Source organism: Neoarius graeffei, chromosome 9 (genome assembly GCF_027579695.1).
Source record: "Neoarius graeffei isolate fNeoGra1 chromosome 9, fNeoGra1.pri, whole genome shotgun sequence".
NCBI lineage: Eukaryota > Metazoa > Chordata > Actinopteri > Siluriformes > Ariidae > Neoarius > Neoarius graeffei.
In genome coordinates, this window is record NC_083577.1 from 48482051 (window position 1) to 48503067 (window position 21017).

A 21017-nucleotide genomic window follows, 5' to 3' on the forward strand; every position below is an offset into this window, starting at 1 on the left:
GCCAGCCAGCCCCAGGAACTGTCTCACCCCCTTTTTGGTCTTGGGCCTCGGGCAGGCCGCAATCGCTGCTGTCTTATTAATTTGGGGACGCACCTGCCCGTTGCCCAAGTGGAAGCCCAGATACCGTACTTCCACCCGCCCAATCGCACACTTCTTCGGGTTGGCAGTGAGTCCCGCCCGCCTCAGCGACCTAAGGACGGCCCTCAGGTGTTGCAGGTGCTGCTGCCAGTCATTACTATAAATGATGATGTCGTCTAGGTACGCGGCCGCATAGGTGGCGTGCGGCCGGAGGACCCGGTCCATCAGCCGCTGAAACGTAGCGGGCGCCCCAAACAGCCCAAACGGAAGTGTGACGAACTGGTGTAAGCCGAACGGTGTGGAAAAGGCCGTTTTCTCGCGGGATAATGGAGTCAAGGGGATCTGCCAATATCCTTCATCAAATCCAGTGTCGAGTAAAAGCGAGCCGTGCCTAGTCGATCGAGCAGCTCATCAATACGAGGCATTGGGTACGCGTCGAATTTAGACACCGCATTGACTTTTCTATAGTCCACACAGAACCGGACCGACCCGTCGGCCTTGGGAACCAAGACCACCGGGCTGCTCCAGTCACTGTGGGACTCCTCGACGATGCCCATTTCGAGCATGGCCTGAAGTTCTTCCCGAACCACCTTTTTTTTGTGTTCGGGTAATCTATAAGGACGGCTACGTACTACCACCCCCGGGGGCGTCTCTATGTGGTGTTCTATGAGGTTAGTGCGACCGGGCAGGGGCGAGAACACATCCGAAAACTTGGCCTGCAACTGGGCGACCTCCGTGAGTTGGGTCGGGGAGAGGTGGTCTCCACAGGGGACCGGAGAGGTACGTGATGCCAATGACCCTTTAGGGACCTCCGGCCCCAGCTCCGCCTTCTCCGGCACTACCGACACCAACGCCACGGGGACCTCCTCGTTCCAGAGTTTCAGCAGATTGAGGTGGTAGATCTGTAGTGCCCCCTCCCTGTCCGTTCGCCTAACCTCATAGTCGACGTCCCCGACTCGCCGTGTGACCTCAAAGGGTCCTTGCCACTTGGCGATTAATTTGGAGCTCGACGTGGGCAACAGGACGAGTACCTTATCTCCCGGAGTGAACTCTCTAAGGCACGTGCCCTTGTTGTACAGGCGGGCTTGCCGTTCCTGGGCCTGCCGCAAATTCTCCTGAGTTAGGTGGGTGAGCGTGTGGAGTTTTGCGCGCAGATCCATAACATACTGAATTTCGTTTTTGCTCTGTGAAGGTCCCTCCTCCCAATTTTCCCACAGTACATCTAAGATGCCGCGCGGCTTACGCCCATATAATAATTCAAATGGGGAGAACCCCGTGGAGGCTTGGGGGACCTCTCGCACTGCAAACAACAAGGGTTCGAGCCACTTATCCCAGTTACGTGCGTCCTCACTTACAAATTTTTTAATAATATTCTTGAGGGTGCGATTGAACCGTTCAACTAAACCGTCCGTCTGTGGGTGATAAACGCTGGTGCGGATCGGTTTAATACCCAGTAGCCCATACAGTTCGCTCAGTGTTCGTGACATAAACGAGGTGCCTTGGTCAGTCAGAATCTCTTTCGGGATTCCAACCCGGGAGATGACGTGGAAGAGGGCCTCTGCAATACAGCGTGCTGAGATATTGCGAAGAGGCACTGCTTCCGGGTATCGCGTTGCATAGTCCACCAGAACTAATATAAAGCGGTACCCTCGTGTTGACCGATCTAATGGCCCGACGAGATCCATCCCAATTCTTTCGAACGGGGTCTCGATTAATGGTAGGGGGCGCAAGGGCGCTTTTGGAATGGCCGCTGGATTTACTAACTGGCATTCGCGGCACGCCGTACACCACTTACGGACGTCGCCGCGAATCCCCGGCCAATAGAATCGGGCCATTATCCGGGCGAGTGTCTTATCCTGCCCGAGGTGTCCAGCCATGGGATTAAAGTGAGCCGCCTGGAACACCAATTCCCGGCGGCTCTGTGGAATTAACAACTGGGTGACTCGCTCTTTCGTCTGAGTGTCCTGCGTCACTCGGTATAACCTATCCTTCAAAATGGAAAAATAGGGGAAGGACGGGGTGGCGTTCGGCTGGAGTGTTTGACCATTGATTACTCTCACTTGGTCAAACGCGTGTCGCAGAGTCTTGTCTCGCGATTGTTCCAGTGGGAAATCCGCGAGGGATTCCCCAATAGAAAGAGGAGGAGCCGGCGGCTCCTCACCCTGTCGCGGAGATGACGTGGACGGCTCTGCGACCGCAGCTCCAGCCAAAGCGACACTGGGACCCTCCCCCGTCAACCGGCAGGACCCACTCTTTACTAGGCGTGCCATTAAACCCCGAAATCCCGGCCAATCAGTCCCCAAGATCAAAGAGTGGGTAAGGCGAGGATTAACCGCCGCCTTCACTATCGATTTTTCCCCTCTAAAATATATGTGGACTGACACCAACGGGTAGCTGTGAATATCCCCGTGCACACACAACACCTTCACCCCTTGTGCTCCCCCCAATGCCTCGTCTTGCACCAGGCTTTGGCGGATCGAGGTCTGATTGCAGCCTGAATCCACCAACGCCTGATATGTAGCCCCTTGTACACTTACCGGTATGCGATACGCTTCAGCCCGATCGAGGGCAGCCTCTGGCGCGTCGGGGATCCGCACCACCGCCCCCACCTCCATCGCTGCACATTGTTGCTGCAGGTGGCCCGGTTCCCCGCAGCGCCAGCAAACCGGCCCGGGCCTTCCCTCTGCAGCTGTGTTCTGGGGCTCACTCACCTGAGGGGGGGGAGAGACAGACACAGAAGGGAGAAACGGGAGGGCACCACGGGTGCGGCGGGCCGGCTGGGGTGGAGCCGGCCCCCGCCTCCGTGGTGGGGGAATGGGGCGAGGACGGGACACGGGAGGAGGGGGGGGAGACAGAGAGAGAGAAGAGGAGAGAGAAGACGATGTCATCCGTTGTCCTGCCGCCGGAACAGCCGCCAGATGATCCTCCGCCAGTCCTACGGCCTGATCCAGCGACGCCGGGCGGTGGCACTGGACCCACTCCGCGGTTCCGGCTGGTAAGCGGGCGATGAACTGTTCCAGCGCCACCTGGTCGATGATTCCCTCGGCGTCACGATCTTCGGCCCTCAGCCACCGCCAGCAGGCGTCCCGGAGCTGCTGGCCGAACGCGAACGGGCTGCCGACTTCCTCCATCCGCAGCGCACGGAAGCGCTGGCGCTGCTGCTCCGGCGTGCGCCCTACGCGCTGGAGGACGGCCCGGCGAAGGTCAGCGTAGGCCAGCCGGCGGTCGGCGGGGAGCTGTAGTGCGGCCAGCTGCGCCTCTCCCGTCAGGAGGGGGAGGAGGCGCGCCGCGCGCTGCTCCATCGGCCACCCCGAGGCTTCGGCGACCTGCTCGAACAAGGTGATGAAAGCCTCGGGGTCGTCCTGCGGGCCCATCTTGGACAAAGTGAGGGGAGACGGGCCCGCGGCCGGGGCGCTGGTGGACCCCGCCGACGCGAGGAGCCGCCGGAACACCTCTCGGTCTTCCTGCTGGGCCAGCACCAGGGCTTCGAAGCGGCGCTCCTGCTCCTTTCGGAGCGTGACGAGTGCCTGGTGCTGGCTCTGCTGAGCCGTGGCGAGGGCCTGGACCAAGTCCGCGAACGAGGAGGATTCCATGGAGCTGCAGAACTGGTGCTCCACCTTTCCCCGGGTTTCGGCACCACTGTAGCGCGCACAATGCGTGGGTGGAGCACAGAGGACGGCAGGACAACGTTTGGAGGTAGCGACAGCGTATTTATTAATCAACTTTTTCAGTCTAACGCTCGCATGCACGCACGCACACAGACACACACTCAGCCTCCAATCCCGGGTCGCGCTCCCTCTGCTCTCTGTCAGCCTCCTTAAATAGGGAGCGGTTTACTGGGAAAACACACACAAAACACAGGTTAATTACCGTCAGGTGAAGCGATTCTGCCACTCACCTTCCCCGGCTCCACCCTCCTGTCACAGACCGGTGCTTGACCACGCCCCCGCTGCCACAAGTATATATAATATAAAATAAATAAACTCATTTATTTGTTTAGTGGGCCTCTTCTTAATGGACCGGTGTGTGGATTTGGACATTTTGAAATGATGTCTATATCTGAAACTATTTTGGGGTAGTTTTTTGGTAACAGAATTACATTCACACCAAAATGTGGTATTTTTTTTTAAGCTGCAGTACTCAAGATAATGGTATTAAATAAAAATAATAATAATTACACTGTATGGGGTATCTTTTGACCCTAAAAAAGCATAGAAAAATTGGCTGTTTAACTCTGAACACAAAATCTTTTATGAGGAAAGAAAAGTCAGTAACATAACTGACTTGAACTTTTATGTCTTAAAAGTAGATGGCCTTTCGATTTCATAAAATCAGTGAAATTTAGTTCCCTCTGAAATTTGGTCATTGTGATACATGTTTAATTCTGCAATATCTAAAAAAAAAAACAACCCCAGGCCATTCTGTGGCTGGGAAGTTATTTAATTTGAGGGGATTCCTGAGCAAATAATGTGCATGAAATCGCCCGCTTCGCGCAGTCAAGCAGACAGAAAAAGTCCATGTGCGCATGCGCAGGTTTACCTTCTTCTTTTGGGTTTTACGGCAGCTGGCATCCACAGTGTTGCATTACTGCCATCTACAGGTTTACCTTTGACCGTGCACTGACAGTTACATCATTCTGTCGCTAAACGAACAGCTGATCACACCGAGGTGCTCGCTGATCTCCGATATTTATTAGTTTGGTCCTGCGTTTCCTTTCCTTCACAACATAACGTCTTTTCTTCTCGCTTTCTGTTACTGTAGTCGGTCTTTCATGTTTCATTCACACACTCACGTCGTCCATTTTTCTCTCCTGTTTCAAATTTGTATCCCACAATGCCTTGCGCGAACGGAGAAAGCCCACCACGTCATGCATGACGTAGTATCCTGAATTGCGTCATGGTGAAGCAGGAAAAAAATAGTGGAGAATTTAGGGCCACGTGGCTTGAAATTCATTAATTGTTCTATTAAAAAACTAATAAAATTGGAAGTCTGCGACTCGAATTCAGTAGCTTTTGGTCCACTAAACAAAAATAATTGGGTGTCAGGGAAAATTCTTTATATGACCTAAACTTGAAAAATCTGAAAAACAGTCTACCTTTAAAATTCAAACTAAGATTTCTCTGAAGCGTGATTACTATAATTGGGGTGATGATATTTAAACATGTTTTTCAGTGCATTTTTCCTTGGATTCCATACTTTAGCAACATCACTGAGCTGACAAGTTAAGGCAATCTTAATCATTTCATAATTTTGGCTTCTATGCTGAAGAATTGCCCTTTGAACTGTTTTGAAGTTTCTGCATCACGAAAGTTGAACGACTGATCTGTGGACTTTAGTTGTCGAAGTGAATTCTAAATTTTGTATTGGAATCTGAGTGGCCTGATCTTTCTAAGTAATTGCTCACGAAAACGTTTTAATGGGCTCTGTTATGTAAAATCAATCTAACTTCGTACGGTCCGTTGGACATGCATAAACATCGTCATACGAGTCATTTCCTAAATTATACCATGCCTGATTTGTTAATGATTTTGGATAAAAGTGTCTGCCTTATATGTTTGTGGAGATGGTGGCGGACAGTGTAGAGTGGTGTTGTGTTGTACAGTGTTTTTTCCTGGGGCTTAAAGTTCAGGGTTGAACAATACCACAAACAGCAGTGTGGTTATCTGAATATAGAGTGCGACTGTTTGTAATGCAGGGTTCAGATGGATGTGTGTGAGTGTATTTTTTGGTATGTACTGGCATGACCCTTTACTGCACTCGGTTGACCCTGTGCCACCAGACACAAAGGAGGCTCGCACACACAGCCAGATTTGGGCTCTAAATCGACAACCAGGATTTGAATGGTTGCATTGTTTGCCGTGTGTGTGTGTGTGTGTGTGTGTGTGTGTGTGTGTGTGTGTGTGTGTGTGTGTCAGTCAGTGGGGATAGAAGCCCCAAATAAGAGCAGGCTGAAAGGTCTGGTAGATATCTGAGATAGCTACACCTTCAATATACTGATCTGTGTCTGGGGAATCTGTAAAAGGGGTCTCTTTAATTCAGCTCTCCACTCTGTGTGTGTGTGTGTGTGTGTGTGTGTGTGTGTGTGTGTGTGTGTGTTGAGCTTAAAGTGCATATCACGGGTAAATTCAGGAGCAAGATCGATGTAATTCTCCTATTTTATATTAAACTTTGGTCAAATATCTGTCACATTCTGCATTCTCTGCAATTTTTTTACCTTGCGCAATACCAGAAAAATTCAGTTGAAATCAAGCCATTTGAGGCGAATTGGTCCGCCTCTGAAAAAACTTGCCATTTGGATTTCCCGGCAAACATTGATTTTCGTGACGTCGCGTGCGGGACGCCTCCCTCTGAATCCTACGTCAGCGCTGGTTTGTTTATGAGAAAACGACCTGGTGGTTTTCTGCAAATTTCTTCAACATTATCGCGTAATTATTAAAATGGTTAACAGACGTATTGTAGGAGGGTGTAGCAACACCAATCTTGATGGGATTAGTACTCATCGTTTTCCAAAAGACCGAACAATGAGAGAGAAATGGGAGCGCTTGGTCTACACAGGCTGTGCACTGAAACTGTGCAAAGCTCGCGCAGCCTGCTGGCGCTTCCACAGGTGACGTCACGAATCTGGCTCCGGACCCACTTGGGATTTTTCCAGACGCATTTTGTTATTTTATTTTTTTCTGCTGCAGACAGATGGCCTTGTGCAAAATTACCCTTCTAGATGAGTGTGTAAAGGGACATACTTTGATATTAAAAAAAAAAAAAAACACGAAATTGGTCCAGGATATGCACTTTAACTAATATAGCAGTAAAGGTTTCATAGACTTACTAACATTGGTGGAAATTATGCTAATAAAGCGTCAGTAATATAGGAAGCCACATTCGGGAATGTGATGCTTTTTTGAGCTACACTGCCTGGCCCAAAAAAAAAAACCACATACAAAACACTAATATTTTTTGAAGCGTTCAGATTTTGTCATTTTCTTTCGCTTTGATTATGACACACATTCACTGTGGTATTGTTTGAACAACCTCATGCACCATCACAACATTTATTTCAGTCCAGAGTTGTAGTAAATTTTTCACTGAGATCTTGTGTTGAGGATGGGAGAGTCGAACCACTGCGTAAAGTCTTCTCCAGAACATTCCAAAGATTTTAATGGTGTTAAGGTCAGGACTCAGTGGTGGCCAATTCATGTGTGAAAATGATTCCTTATGCTCTTTGAACTACTCTTTCACAATCTGCGCCCTAATTTTATGCCTGTGCCGTCAGGGAAGAAGAAATCCATTGCTGTGATAACCTGATCATTCAGTACATTCAGGTCATCAGCTGACTTCATTTTATCACCACGTAACGTTGCTGAGCCTCGACCTGACCAACTGAAGCAACCCTAGATCATACCACTCCCTCCAGAGGCTTGTACAGTGGACACTACGCATGATGGGTTCATCACTTCATGTGCTTCCCTTCTTGCTGTGACACGCCCATCACTCAGGAATAGCGTCAATCTGGACTTATCAAACCACATGACCTTTTTCCGTTGCTCCAGAGTCCAATCTTTTTGCTCCCAAGCAAATTGAAGCCTTTTTGCCTGATTAGTTTCACTAACAAGTGGTGTTCTTATGGCCACACAGCTGTTTAGTATCAATCCTGTGAGGTCTCATCACGTTGTGAGTGTGGAAATGCTCTTAATTTCACTATTAAACATAACCGTGACTTCTACTGTCGATTATTTTTGTACTATTTGACTTCACCAAGAGTTTAAGTGAGCTCTGATCATGGTAAGTCAAGGTTTTTTTTTTTTGGTTTTGTGTTCTGGACCAAATTTCTTCTGAAAAGTTATCCTTCCAACAATTTTTTAAAAATAATGCATTGGACAGTTCTTAACCCAATTCCAGTCATGCCAGCAATCTCCTTCGTGGTTTTCTTTGCTTAATGCAGGCCAATAATTTGACCCTCCTGAAGCACAGCAACATCTTTTCTACGATCACAAGATACGTCTTCCAGCATGGTTGTTTAAGAAATGTGAAGCTACTCACTGCATCAGTTAGAGTTAAAGAATTGTTGCAGCTGAAGCACATTAATCACTGCAGTAATTATCCAATCAAAGGCTGTTCTGTATTTGCTTATTTAAATCCAAATGATGACTCTTTTTGGCCAGGCAGTGTACAACTAAACACAATCTATGGCTCTGAGGGGAAACGTTTTGTGTGGTTCTGCTCGTTTGAATGGCTGTGGCATTGTCAGGATTCGAAGGCAGGACTCTGAGGATTTGACTAGATTGACATTCATATAACTACCAAATCTAAGTGTTATTTAATTTTCTTTTTATTGCTCCTTCTGCTGTATAGAAATGTTCAATGAAACCTCGTGGTATCTCCTTAATATTTGACCACGTACAATAAAAATGGTCAGTATTTTTCCTTCATTCATTCATTCATCTTCAATCCATTACAGAGCATCACACATACACACATTTGTACACTTCTTCACACCTCTGAACAATTTAGAGTAGCTATTCCCCCTAGTGGCATGTTTCTTGGAGGTGTGAGAGGTGTGTGGCCACAGGAAACCCACATGGACAAGGGGAGAACTTGCAAAACCCAGCACAGACAGTAACCTAAGCTCAGGGTTGAACCTAGAGGTGGAAATGCCACCGAGGTTATTGGTTGTTGGAAATTTTAGCTCCTAAAAATCGGTATTGCTCTCAGACCTAGTGTGTGTGAGAATGTGTTTGTGTGTGTCTCAGGCTGGATGGTATAAATAAGCCGTAGTATTGGACAATGTATTACCCAGTGTTGTAGTCGAGTCGCTAAACCTCGAGTCCGAGTCCAGTCTCGAGTCCCCAGTGTTCAAGTCTGAGTCAAGTCCAAGTCATTCAAGAAAATTTCAAGTCAAGTCCGAGTCGAGTCCACTATTGATCCAAGTTGAGTCCAAGAACAAGACTCCAACTGCACCATTTGATGGTGGCTGTTGCTGCCTTTATGTGAAAGCGCCTCTGCTGCTGTGTTGGACTAACGTTACTGCCCAACTGCCCCATTTTAGTTAATCGGCTACAGATAAAAAGCTTGTTCATCGCTCAGCAAGCCCTGCCCACTATCAACAGGGCCAATAACATGAGAGAGGGTTAACACTCGCTAGTTCATCACTCAGCAAGCAAACCCCGCTATCAACAGAGCAATGAACATAGCGTGTCACTTCCTTCTCTGGGTGGAGTCTTGCCAAATGACGACTGAAGTTCGAGGTTGTCCCTGTCGTCTCCTCGATAATTCTTCTACATATGGAACACACAGCAGTGCATTTTTCCCACTGCACGAGAAGTCTGTATAAGCAAAGCAGACAATCCTAGGGGCTTCTCTCCAGGCATTTTAGTGCCATTAACGTTAGTATGTTCCTGAACATGACGTATGAACAGGTGAATGTTCATTCTCTTGCACGAAATTAGTATAAAAATTAACATAGATATAAATATCTTATGCTAAATTATTATGGCACGTTACAAAAAATGAAGAAAAAAATCAAAGTCCTTGTCTCCAGTTTACGAGTCCGAATTAAGTTAATGCACGAGTCCGAGTATCAGTGCTCAAGTCCAAGTCAAGTCACGAGTCCTTAAAATTAGGGCACGAGTCGGACTCGAGTACTACAAGCCTGATATTACCTATGATCAGAGGTGGACAAAGTACCCAACTTCATTACTTAAGTCAAAGTACAGATCCCACTGGTCAAATGTTACTCCGATACAAGTGAAAGTTGTTCAGTCAAATTTTCACTTAAGTTAAAGTACCGAAGTACTTGCTTTTAAAAATATTTAAGTATTAAACGTACGTTTTCTGTCAACGCATTGTTGTATTATTGTCACAACACTTACAAAACCTAACGCCGTTACCAAAGACAGAAATGTGAATTCACAAAATGAACGCATGCTGTACATCATGGTGGTTTAACATTAAGCTAGCTAGTCAGTGAAACTCCACCTGACATGCTAGCAAACTCTTTTCAAACTCAAAATCAGTCTAATGCTAAATGAGCTTAATGCTACTAGAAAATAAATATTTCTACATTCTGTTTATTCGGCAAGATTATGCTAAAACATTTCTGAAGGAACTTCAGATAAGTTAACATTATTCATGTTAGCATAACTCTGTTTTTACATGCTAACTAACAGTGTCCAAGTTAACTAGCTGTGTGTTAACATTAGCCGTGGACAAGGCGACGGCAACTTGGTGAGCAAATCCATAGAAAGTCATTTGACTAACCAGACTGCATAGCTATTGCAACATTATCGCTAGCTCTAAAAGTACAGACAACTTCGTTGCAAGCTTTCTCTTGGAATGAAACGTTTATATACCTCAATATGCTTCTGGTGGTTGGATGGCGAGTTTTTGTAGGCTGTGATGTGGTTCGTTTTCGGCAAACATTTAAAACGAAACGGATCTTTAATCCTTTCAGAAAACTGAAACATGGGTTCTAGGTATACCCATGGGTGCATGCAATCCCCAGAAGAACCGCCTCCTTCCATTCTGCCATCAACTGATCGTGTTCAAATAATGCTGGTGAGAAATCACTGAACTTGATTTTATCCAGTCTATGGACGTGACGTGACCCTAGTGATTACTGATAGGCTGTCTCAGTGTCACCTGCGGAAAAAACAATCACGTTTTAGAAAAGAAAAGAAAAAAACCTCCACTTTCAAAGCCACTTCATAGTAACAAGGACCTTGTTAGAAATGTAGTGGAGTGAAAAGTACGATATTTGCCTTTCAAATGTAGTGACGTTAAAGTCATAAGTTTCCAAAAAAATAAAAAATACTCAAGTAAAGTACAGATACTCAAAAAGCGTACTTAAGTACGGTACTCAAGTAAATGTACTTCATTACTGTCCACCTCTGCCCATGATCCCTTCAGTGATCCCTATGTGGTGAGCATGTGTTAAGTGGTAGTAACAAGTCAGTTGTTCATTTCCTCCAAGAGGTTCACTGTTCAGACCTTTTTCGAGGACAGACAGAGAGAGAGACAGACAGACATTGAGACAGACAGGGAGAGAGACAGAAAGAGAGGATTCTGATATGGAAATGGTGTGCGTGAGTGTGTGATTGACAGGGATTGGTGGCATCAGGTACAGTATTTAGGGAATACCGTTTAGTCAGCTGATTACATTGAGCAAATAGGCAAGAAATCCTGTCACAAAAGCACGTGGATTATGTGACTGCTGTATGTTTGTGTGGTGGTTTATAAGGAGCTAACATGCAGAGCTCTTTAATTAATGTCATGTGAGCTTGCCTGTCATTCTGCAGGTAGCAGCAATTAACCTCTGTCCGCTTGTCATGATACTGGAAAGTGCAGTAGCTACACCTACAGAGAGACCTGGGGGTCGGTTTTACTGTTTGTCATACACTTGCGTAAAGTTGACAACGCAGTACAGAGCATTGTGCATATAGTTTATTCACTAATGACTGCACAGTAGTACTAATGGGTTTGTTCCTTGTGCAGTGTTTGTTAACGTGTGTGTGTGTGTGTGTGTGTTTCCCTTGTGTAGTTGTGTGTAAACATGGTAAATGAGCGGATTCAGCAATACACCGCAGAGCTGCTCTTCCAGCAAGAACAGCAGGAATGTCTACAAGAAGGGGTCGCCATGGAGACCGTACGCTCCCCTGCCTGTCAGCCTGCACTTCTGGACTTCTTCTACCAGGTACAGAGAGAGAGAGAGAGAGATGGGGGTATGAGTGGGGGGATGGAGTGAGAAAAACATTGTGCGAGTCTGTGTGCAGGAGAATGAGAGAGAGATGTATAGTGAGAAAGAACTAGAGGTATAGAGTGACAGATAATGGGAGAGAGTATAACAAGTAAAGAGAACGACTGTGACGGTCAATTCTGTTAATTTCAAGTCAACTTTATTGTCAAATATGCTATACATGCTCAACATACAGCACAGATGAAATTTCAGTCCTCTCTGACCCACGATGCGAACAGGCAATGCAATAAATACAAATAGAATAACTGAAATAAACAATATAAACAGTATAAACACACTAGATAAGAAATAGACAAACACTCACAGGTGTGTGTGTGTTTATATATATATATATATATATATATATATATATATATATATATATATATAAACTAATATATAAATAATAAATATATAATAAATAAAAACTATTATAAGGATTTTGAGCTTTGCTCACGTTTTTAAACACACTGCTATTATTTTGAACACAACTGTGTGTGTGTGTGTGTGTGTATATATATATATATATATATATATATATATATATATATATACACAGTTGTGTTCAAAATAATAGCAGTGTGTTTAAAAACGTGAGTAAAGCTCAAAATCCTTATAATAGTTTTTATTTCCATGCATTGGGAACACTGCACATTATATTCTACATCAAAACATAAAGAAAAATGTATGAATATTTTAATTACTTTACAGAAAATGAAGAAAAATGAACATTGGGCTGTTCAAAAAAATAGCAGTGTCTGCATTTTTCATTACAAACTCCAAATATTTACTGTATAAACTGAAAAAATCTTAAGGATTTAGTATTCCTGTGAATCACTAAACTAATATTTAGTTGTATAATCACAGTTTCTGAGAACTTCTGGCACCTGTGAACAGGTATTCCAGCCCAGGATGATTTGACAACATTCCACAATTCCTCTGCATTTCTTGGTTTTGCCTCAGAAACAGCATTTTTGATGTCACCCCACAAGTTTTCTATCGGATTAAGGTCCGGGGATTGGGCTGGCCACTCCATAACTTTTATTTTGTTGGTCTTGAACCCTGATGCTGCTCGCTTACTGGTGTGTTTGGGGTTGTTGTCTTGTTGAAACACCCATTTCAAGGGCATTTCCTCTTCAGCATAAGGCAACATGACCTCTTCAAGTATTTTGATATATGCAAACTGATCCATGATCCCTGGTATGCGATAAATGGGCCCAACATCATAGTAAGAGAAACATTCCCATATCATGATGCTTGCACCACCATGCTTCACTGTCTTCAGAGTGTACTGTGGCTTGAATTCAGTGTTTGGGGGTCGTCTGAAAAACTGTCTGCGGCTCTTGGACCCAGAAAGAACAATTTTACTTTCATCAGTCCACAAAATGTTTTTCCATTTCTCTTTAGGCCAGTCGATGTGTTCTTTGGCAAATTGTATCCTCTTCAGCACGTCTTTTTTTTTAACAGTGGAACTTTGCGGGAGCTTCTTGCCGATAGATTAGATTAACTTCACACAGGCATCTTCTAATTGTCACAGTACTCACAGGTAACTTCAGACCGTCTTTGATCACCCTGGAGCTGATCATTGGCTGAGTCTTTGCCATTCTGGGTATTCTTCGATCCATTCGAATGGTAGTCTTCTGTTTTCTTCCACGTCTCTCTGGTTTTGCTATCCATTTTAAAGCACTGGAGATCATTTTAGCCGAGCAGCCCATCATTTTCTGCACTTCTTTACAGTATACGTTTTCCCCTCTCCAATCAACGTTTTAATCAAAGCACACTGTTCTTCTGAACAATGTCTGGAACGACCCATGTTTCTCAGGTTTTCAGAGAGAAATGGATGTACAACATGTGCCGGCTTCATCCTTAAATTAGGGCCACCTGACTGACATCTGTTTTTTCACAGAATGAATGATCTCACTAATTGAACTCCACACTGCTATTATTTTGAACACGTCCCTTTCACTTAATTATTCGATTACACAGACTCAGGAGCATGCATATCATGAATGTTGGGTCTGTTGGTTTTCTATGACTTTACTACACCTACTGGTAAATTATTTGCCATGTAGTAATATAATTTCCACCAAAAACAGTGATTGATCTGGTTAGTCGTGTTGGACTGCTATTATTTTGAACACAAGTGTGTGTATATATATATATATATATATATATATATATATATATATATATATATATATATATATATATATTAGTGCTGTCAAAAATGTCGCGTTATTAACGTGTTAACTTGACTCAATTTTAACAGCGATAATTTTTTTTATCGCGAGATTAACGCTCTGTGACATGATGTAGGTTTTTCATAAGCTTTTGAAACTGCCAGGAACTTGGAACAGAGACTTTGCTTAGAAAACCGATAGCAGCTAGACTGTAATGCCACGCCCCGCACAGCCAGAGTCCTCTGCCCTCCCCCCCAAAGATCCAGCGCGGGCAGGGCGCGCTAGTAGAGATGGGATTTATGGCTCTTTGATGGGATCCGCATCTTTGTGATCCGTTCTTTGAAAAGAGCCGTTCAAAAGACTGGCTAATTTGGCTCTTTTTAAATATTTATTCAGTTTTAAGAAGACAGCGTCTAAAGAAGCCAGATCCCTCTGAACTGTAAACTCAATGCTATCCCAGAAATCCTTCCTGTAATATGCAAATTTGGCCGCCTCTGATTGGACAGCGCGACGCATCAACAGGCAGAAAGTGTAAAAGTACAAAATGTGTTAAGTGAGCTGAAACAGTAAAGATCAGATTCAATGCAATATTTATCAACGAACAACTTAAACTTAATATAATAGTGTACTTTATCTTATCAAGCATGTCAAGCCTACCATCACTGTGTAATCTATCTCTCTGATTAGAGTTGTAGACTAACTCAAACAGTAGATCACTTCACTCATGGTTCTCTTGCTAGCCCCGGTGCTCGGCTTAGGTTTCACTTTGCAGTGGCTGTGTCAAGACGTGTTATGCTTTGCAATAAAAAAAAAAACATTGGTACAAAGCAAGCCCATTCACTTTTTTATGCTGATAAGAGAATTACAATGGTTTTTTATGTGACAAAAATCTCATCTCATCTCATTATCTCTAGCCGCTTTATCCTTCTACAGGGTCGCAGGCAAGCTGGAGCCTATCCCAGCTGACTATGGGCGAAAGGCGGGGTACACCCTGGACAAGTCGCCAGGTCATCACAGGGCTGACACATAGACACAGACAACCATTCACACCTACGGTCAATTTAGAGTCACCAGTTAACCTAACCTGCATGTCTTTGGACTGTGGGGGAAACCGGAGCACCCGGAGGAAACCCACGCGGACACGGGGAGAACATGCAAACTCCACACAGAAAGGCCCTCGCCAGCCCCGGGGCTCGAACCCAGGACCTTCTTGCTGTGAGGCGACAGCGCTAACCACTACACCACCGTGCCACCTGTGACAAAAATGTGCGATTAAATTGCGATTAATCGCGAGTTAACTATGACTGTCGCGACATTAATCGCGATTAAATATTTTAATCGCTTGACAGCACTAATATATATATATATATATATATATATATATATATATATATATATATATATATATATATATAAAACACACATATATAAAGTGTGTGAGCGCGTGCGTGTGTATAAATAAATTAGAGCAAAGGACATGAACAGTCAAGGGCACTTGAGGTATAGCAGGTAAACATGAAATAAGCAGTATAAACAAACTAATAGCTGTTACGGTGAGGTAGTGCGGAATAGTACAAGTGAGCAAGGTAAAGTGAGATGTGCGGTCCCTGAGTTCAGTGTGCGAATGAATGTTGAGTGTGTGTGTGTGTGTGTGTTGGGGGTGGGGGGGGGGACTGTGAGAGTGACATGATGTCAGATGCTGAAGGGGGGCAGGGGGGAGTGCGAGCAGAATCTGTGGCAGGGGGCAGAGGGGGGAGGAGGGGCAGAACAGGGAGGGAGTTGAGCCTCCTGACCACCTGGTGAAAGAAACTGTCCTTGAGCCTGCTGGTTTTGGCCCGGAGACTCCGCAGTCTCCTCCCCAATGGCAGCAGGCTGTGAGATGGGTGGGTGGGGTCACCTGCAATCCTGATGGCTTTGCGGGTGAGGCGGGAGTTATAGCTATCCATAAGAGAAGGGAGAGAAACACCAATGATCCTCTCAGCTGCTCTCACGATGCGCTGCAGAGACTTGCAGCGGGACACGGTGCAGGCGCCGTACCACACGGTGATGCAGCTGGTCAGGATGTTCTCGATGGTGCCTCTGTAGAATGTGTGCATGATGGGGGCCAGGGCTCTTGCTCTCCTCAGTTTGCGGAGGAAGTACAGACGCTGTTGGGCTTTTTCGGCCAGTGATGCGGTGTTGTTGCTCTAGGACAGGTCTTCAGAGATGTGCACACCCAGAAACTTGGTGCAATAGATAGTTTTCACTGACGTCATGGCATTCCGGGGAACGCCCCCCAGCCGCCATCTTGGTGGGCAAACAAAACAGACCATCGCCACTACCGGCTACGTTATCTCGGACGAATTTATGAAGTTATATAGTCAGTTTTCTAAAATAAAGATCAATGTCGGCAAAATCAAGCAAACAGAAGTATATAGATACACATCTCACGGTATGCAGCCAAACTGGCCTTGATTGGGGGAATTGACCCCTATGAAGTGGACAAAGATGCATTTTCAAGTGACTATGCAGGGCTGCCAAAGCCTGAAACTGCCAAAGCCTGAAACTGACTTCATCAAACTTTAAAGGCTGTCTGATATATACAACTTTATATATTCACAGCGCGCCTTTTGCCGGATGCTGCCTGAATCGCGCAGATCCGATTTTTTTTTGGGGGGGGGGGCGTTCGAGTGTCTGATTATAATTTCAAAGTAAATTCTGTATTAAAATTACTAAATAAGCAAATCCGTTACAGTCCATGAAACAGGAAGTATAAGGATGAGAAAAAAACAGTTTAAATCGGGAAGCTGCGCACATTTGCGCAGTCCTGCACACCGCTCAGGACTACAGAATAGACCTAAAATGTTTTTCAAAAATGACCCTTGCGTGAGTGAAGTGACAAGTTTCAAATAGAAACGTGACAAACGAGCAATATTAAGTGTACATTACAATGTAAACGTACACTCAGCGTTTCCAGTTAGGCATTCTCCAGAGATTGTTCACATGATGTTTTGGTTTCCAAAAACAAACTTAAACACAATTGATTGTTTATTTAAACAACTTACCACTTATAAAATGATCGGAGCAGACTTTGCTGTGTTTGGAAGGCTGATAATCCTTGCGGTTGATTCTTGCAAGCCATAGATTTCTCCTTTGTATGCTGAGTTTGTTTGCTCACCTTCGTGCTCCCGTACAGTGGGAATTCCATAAAAGCTCCGCTTGACTTCATCATCTGACCTATTACGACAGCCGTGAATACAACAAGTTTGCACCATTGCTAGCTTTAAATAGTAGTAATGTAACTATAAATGTAAATAATATATGAATGAATGTAACTCGCGCGCTACAATGTGTGCTCAGTGACCCGTATGGTAAGCTAGCCCTCCAAGATGGCCGCTACCAGGGAATCCCCGACTCTGTGACGTCATGTGAAAACTATCTATACAGCAGGGTGACTTGTGAGCTTAGCAGAGAAGGACTAATGACAATAATTCATTAGAAACCTTAGAAAGGAGAGAGAATGGGAAAGGATAACTAAAGAATAATGGTTCATTTTCTATCTATTAAGCGCTACCAGATTACATTGTTATTCTAGGGGGGAAAATGTCTTGTGTTCAATCGTCTGTGTCAAACCTTGATCAAAAAAGAGAACTACTTTATTCATCACATGTCCACTTGTGAAATTCTTCTCTGCATTTCACACACATGAACACACACATGCGAGCAATGAGCACACACACATACCCAGCGCAGTGGGCAGCCATGCTAACAGCGCCCTAGGAGCAGTTGGGGCTGAAGCGCCTCACTCAAGGGCACCTCAGCCCAAGGCAGACCCATGTTAGCCTAACCTACATGTCTTTGAACTGTGGAGGAAACCCACACAGACACAGGGAGAGCATGCAAACTCCACACAGAAATGCCTCCGTCGGCCACTGGGCTCGAACCCAGAACTTTCTTGCTGTGAGGCAACAGTGCTAATCACTACACCACCGTGCCGCCGGGGTGTGTTAAACAAAAATATTAATACTCAAAACATATGAACTTATAACAGATGGACATTATGCAAGCAGAATATTTTGTTTTTCTTTTTTTTTTAATTAGAATATCTGCCCAAATCTCTAAATCTCTCATGGCACCTACAGACTAAGATTTTAGCAATTGCACATTGTGAAACATGGATCTAATCACCTTGGGTATGACCTGACGTTTGATGTATGTAGACTATCCAGAGCATCAAAACAACCAGAAGTCATTCATTTTCTATGTGAGCCAATGTCTCTTGGCGGCGAGAGGCGCCATGATCGTTGGCGGTGTGTCTTGGGTGTTGGGGGCATCAGAATAAAGATGAAGTCTGGACAACTTTATGGTAACGAGCTATGACGTAGGTTGGCACCAACCAATCAGAATTTAGAAGTGCTCCGCTCTAAGCAATACTAGAGAACACGGTCGTCTAAATTTTCTAAATACATACAGTAGGTATTGTTTCCAAGTACAATGGAGGAGAAATTAGTAATTGCAGTGGCTTGTTTCCGTATTATTTATGATGTGTCCATGTTTGTTTACAAGAACATGAATACAAAATGAATAAACTGCATGTTGAAATTTGACTTCGCACTTAGCATCAACACACAAGTCACACCACACAAATGGCTTTTAATTAGTTGTCGTTAGTTTATTTTCTTACCGAACGCGTTTCATAATTGTTCATTATTTTCTTTCATTGATCGATTTCTTACCTTCACATTTAAAAGATTTCATGAGGTTGACTCGTCCCCTACTTTGGTCAGTTGGCACAAAGATACCAGTTGATGCGTGTTTGTTTTTTTCCAGCCCCTTAAAATAAAGTTTGCAAGATGAAGCATCGAACTTGTAGCCGCTTATTTCCTCTACGTCACAGAGCGTCTATGAATTTACCAACGTCACTGGTAGAGCAGGCAGAGCAAATTTTAACGCTCTTGCTGTGTTTGGTGTGAATGTACAATTATGTACTTGTCACATGGTGGAAATGTGTATAACACTGTGTAGTGCAGGTTTGATCCGTGTCAGCCAGGTGATGGTTAAGTTTATAGACTCTGGCATATTATTCATCCATTATCCATAATGGCTTATCCTGTGCAGTAATCTGTGGTTGGTAGAAGAGAGCAACTGGACTTGCTTGAAGATTCTTGAAAACGTTCCACCTCTCATCCGAAAGGCTTCCTCAGTTCTGTCTGACTAATAGGGAGTATCAGGTATTTATCCTCTCATGGATCATCATAGAATCAGAATTCTGATGGCTGCATTGTACAGTAGGTGGCTGATAAAAGATGTCTTAGACACCCACCTCTGTTCAGTGATGGTCGTTCCAGGTTGACAAAAATGAACAATCCTCTGTGGCTAAGATGTCTGCCAGTTTTCTGGAAGTCCTCTCATACTCCCGCACCAGTCGAAGGGAACTCATCCCAAAGTGCGTAGAAACATGTTTGTGAAGATTCTCAGTCATCCAGGTATATAGTAATCTGTGGTTGGTAGAAGAGAGCAACTGGACTTGCTTCAAGTCCAGTTGCTCTCTTCTACCAACCACAGATTACTATGTACCTGGATGACTGAGAATTTTCACAGACGTATCCTGTGCAGGGTCGCAGGCGAGCTGGAGCCTATCCCAGCTGACTATGGGTGAGAGGCGGGGTACACCCTGGACAAGTCGCCAGGTCATCGCAGGGCTGACACATAGACACAGACAGACATTCACATTCACACCTACGGTCAATTTAGAGTCACCAGTTAACCTAACCTGCATGTCTTTGGACTGTGGGGGAAACCGGAGCCTCCGGAGGAAACCCACGCGGACACGGGGAGAACATGCAAACTCCGCACAGAAAGACCCTCGCCGGCCGCTGGGCTCAAACCTGGACCTTCTTGCTGTGAGGCGACAGTACTAACCACTACACCACCGTGCTGCCTCTGACGTATTCTGCTTAGAAAATTCTGATCCCAAACTTATGACTATCATGACACCAGAACAACAGAGTTGTATATAGCAGGTTTTTTTTTTTTGGTTTCCGGTTGAGAGTACGTCGTGCGCATTCTGGCTGCCGCTTCTCACCAGAGCTTTTTTTTTTTTTTTCCTTTTTCAATTTTCCTTTTATTTATTTTTTTTCTGGGTGTTTGTGTAGTTTGATGTTTGTTTGAGTGTTTTGTCCGCCAGTTGTGGTGTAGCTCAGGACCCAGTTTTGGGCGTTGGTTCCCTCTAGGCCTTGGTTCGCTGTGCCTGCGCTCCCAGCTGTGGACTGCAGTGAGCTCGCTGCTCATTTAACATTCGTGGTTGTCCAGCGCTCTGCGCTTTAATGCTTGGCGTGATGTTCCGAGCGATGTTGCTTGGTGGCGTTGCGGCGGTTGTGCAGGCGGTTTGGGACACACCAGCGCTCTGCGTGGCGGAGCTTCTCTGCTCGCTTTGTGGATCCACGGCGTGGTGTTTGAGCGATGTGGCTGACGGCATTACGGCGGCTGTGCTGGAGATGTGGGACTCGTTTTCATGCGCCTTTTGGTGGGACTGTGATTGCTACACCGCTGGAATTGCATCCTGACCCCTACTTGGTGGACTTTTTATTTTTTATTATTTATTAATTAATTTATTTATTTAATATTTTTATTGTTATTATTTTTTTCTTTGTCTATAATTGTAAAGCGTCCTTGGGTTTCTTGAAAGGCGCTATACAAGTTGAACTTATTATTATTATTATTATTATTATTATTATTATTTATTTATTTATTTAACAATTATTCCATGAAATCGAGACGTACATGAGCTATAAGCCATGTACGACAAGATTGAGTGGAATAACTGTTTTATTCTATCCATATTCACTGAATTTTGAGAAACGGAGCATTTTTTAATTTTTATTTTCTTGCAAATTCAATAAATAAAAACTTTTTATACAAAACGCCTAACAAATCATTTCTGCTTCGGCGGACTTCTTAACCTCTCGATGGCTACATGAATTGACTTTGGTGTTGTGTTTTTTTTTTGTAGAAAGTGCCGTCTTGCTGTCATGTTGAGGTATAGAATAGCT

At 44.7% G+C, this 21017-nt stretch overlaps 1 protein-coding gene across 1 annotated transcript in view; it reads left to right on the forward strand.

The window, feature by feature from the left end:
* myo16 (myosin XVI) overlaps positions 1 to 21017 on the forward strand; it is a 250670-nt gene that overhangs the window by 166405 nt on the left and 63248 nt on the right. The window contains exon 22 of the mRNA XM_060929678.1: positions 11612 to 11764. Within this exon, the coding sequence (XP_060785661.1) occupies positions 11612 to 11764 (153 nt within the window). The remainder of the gene's footprint in view (positions 1 to 11611; positions 11765 to 21017) is intronic.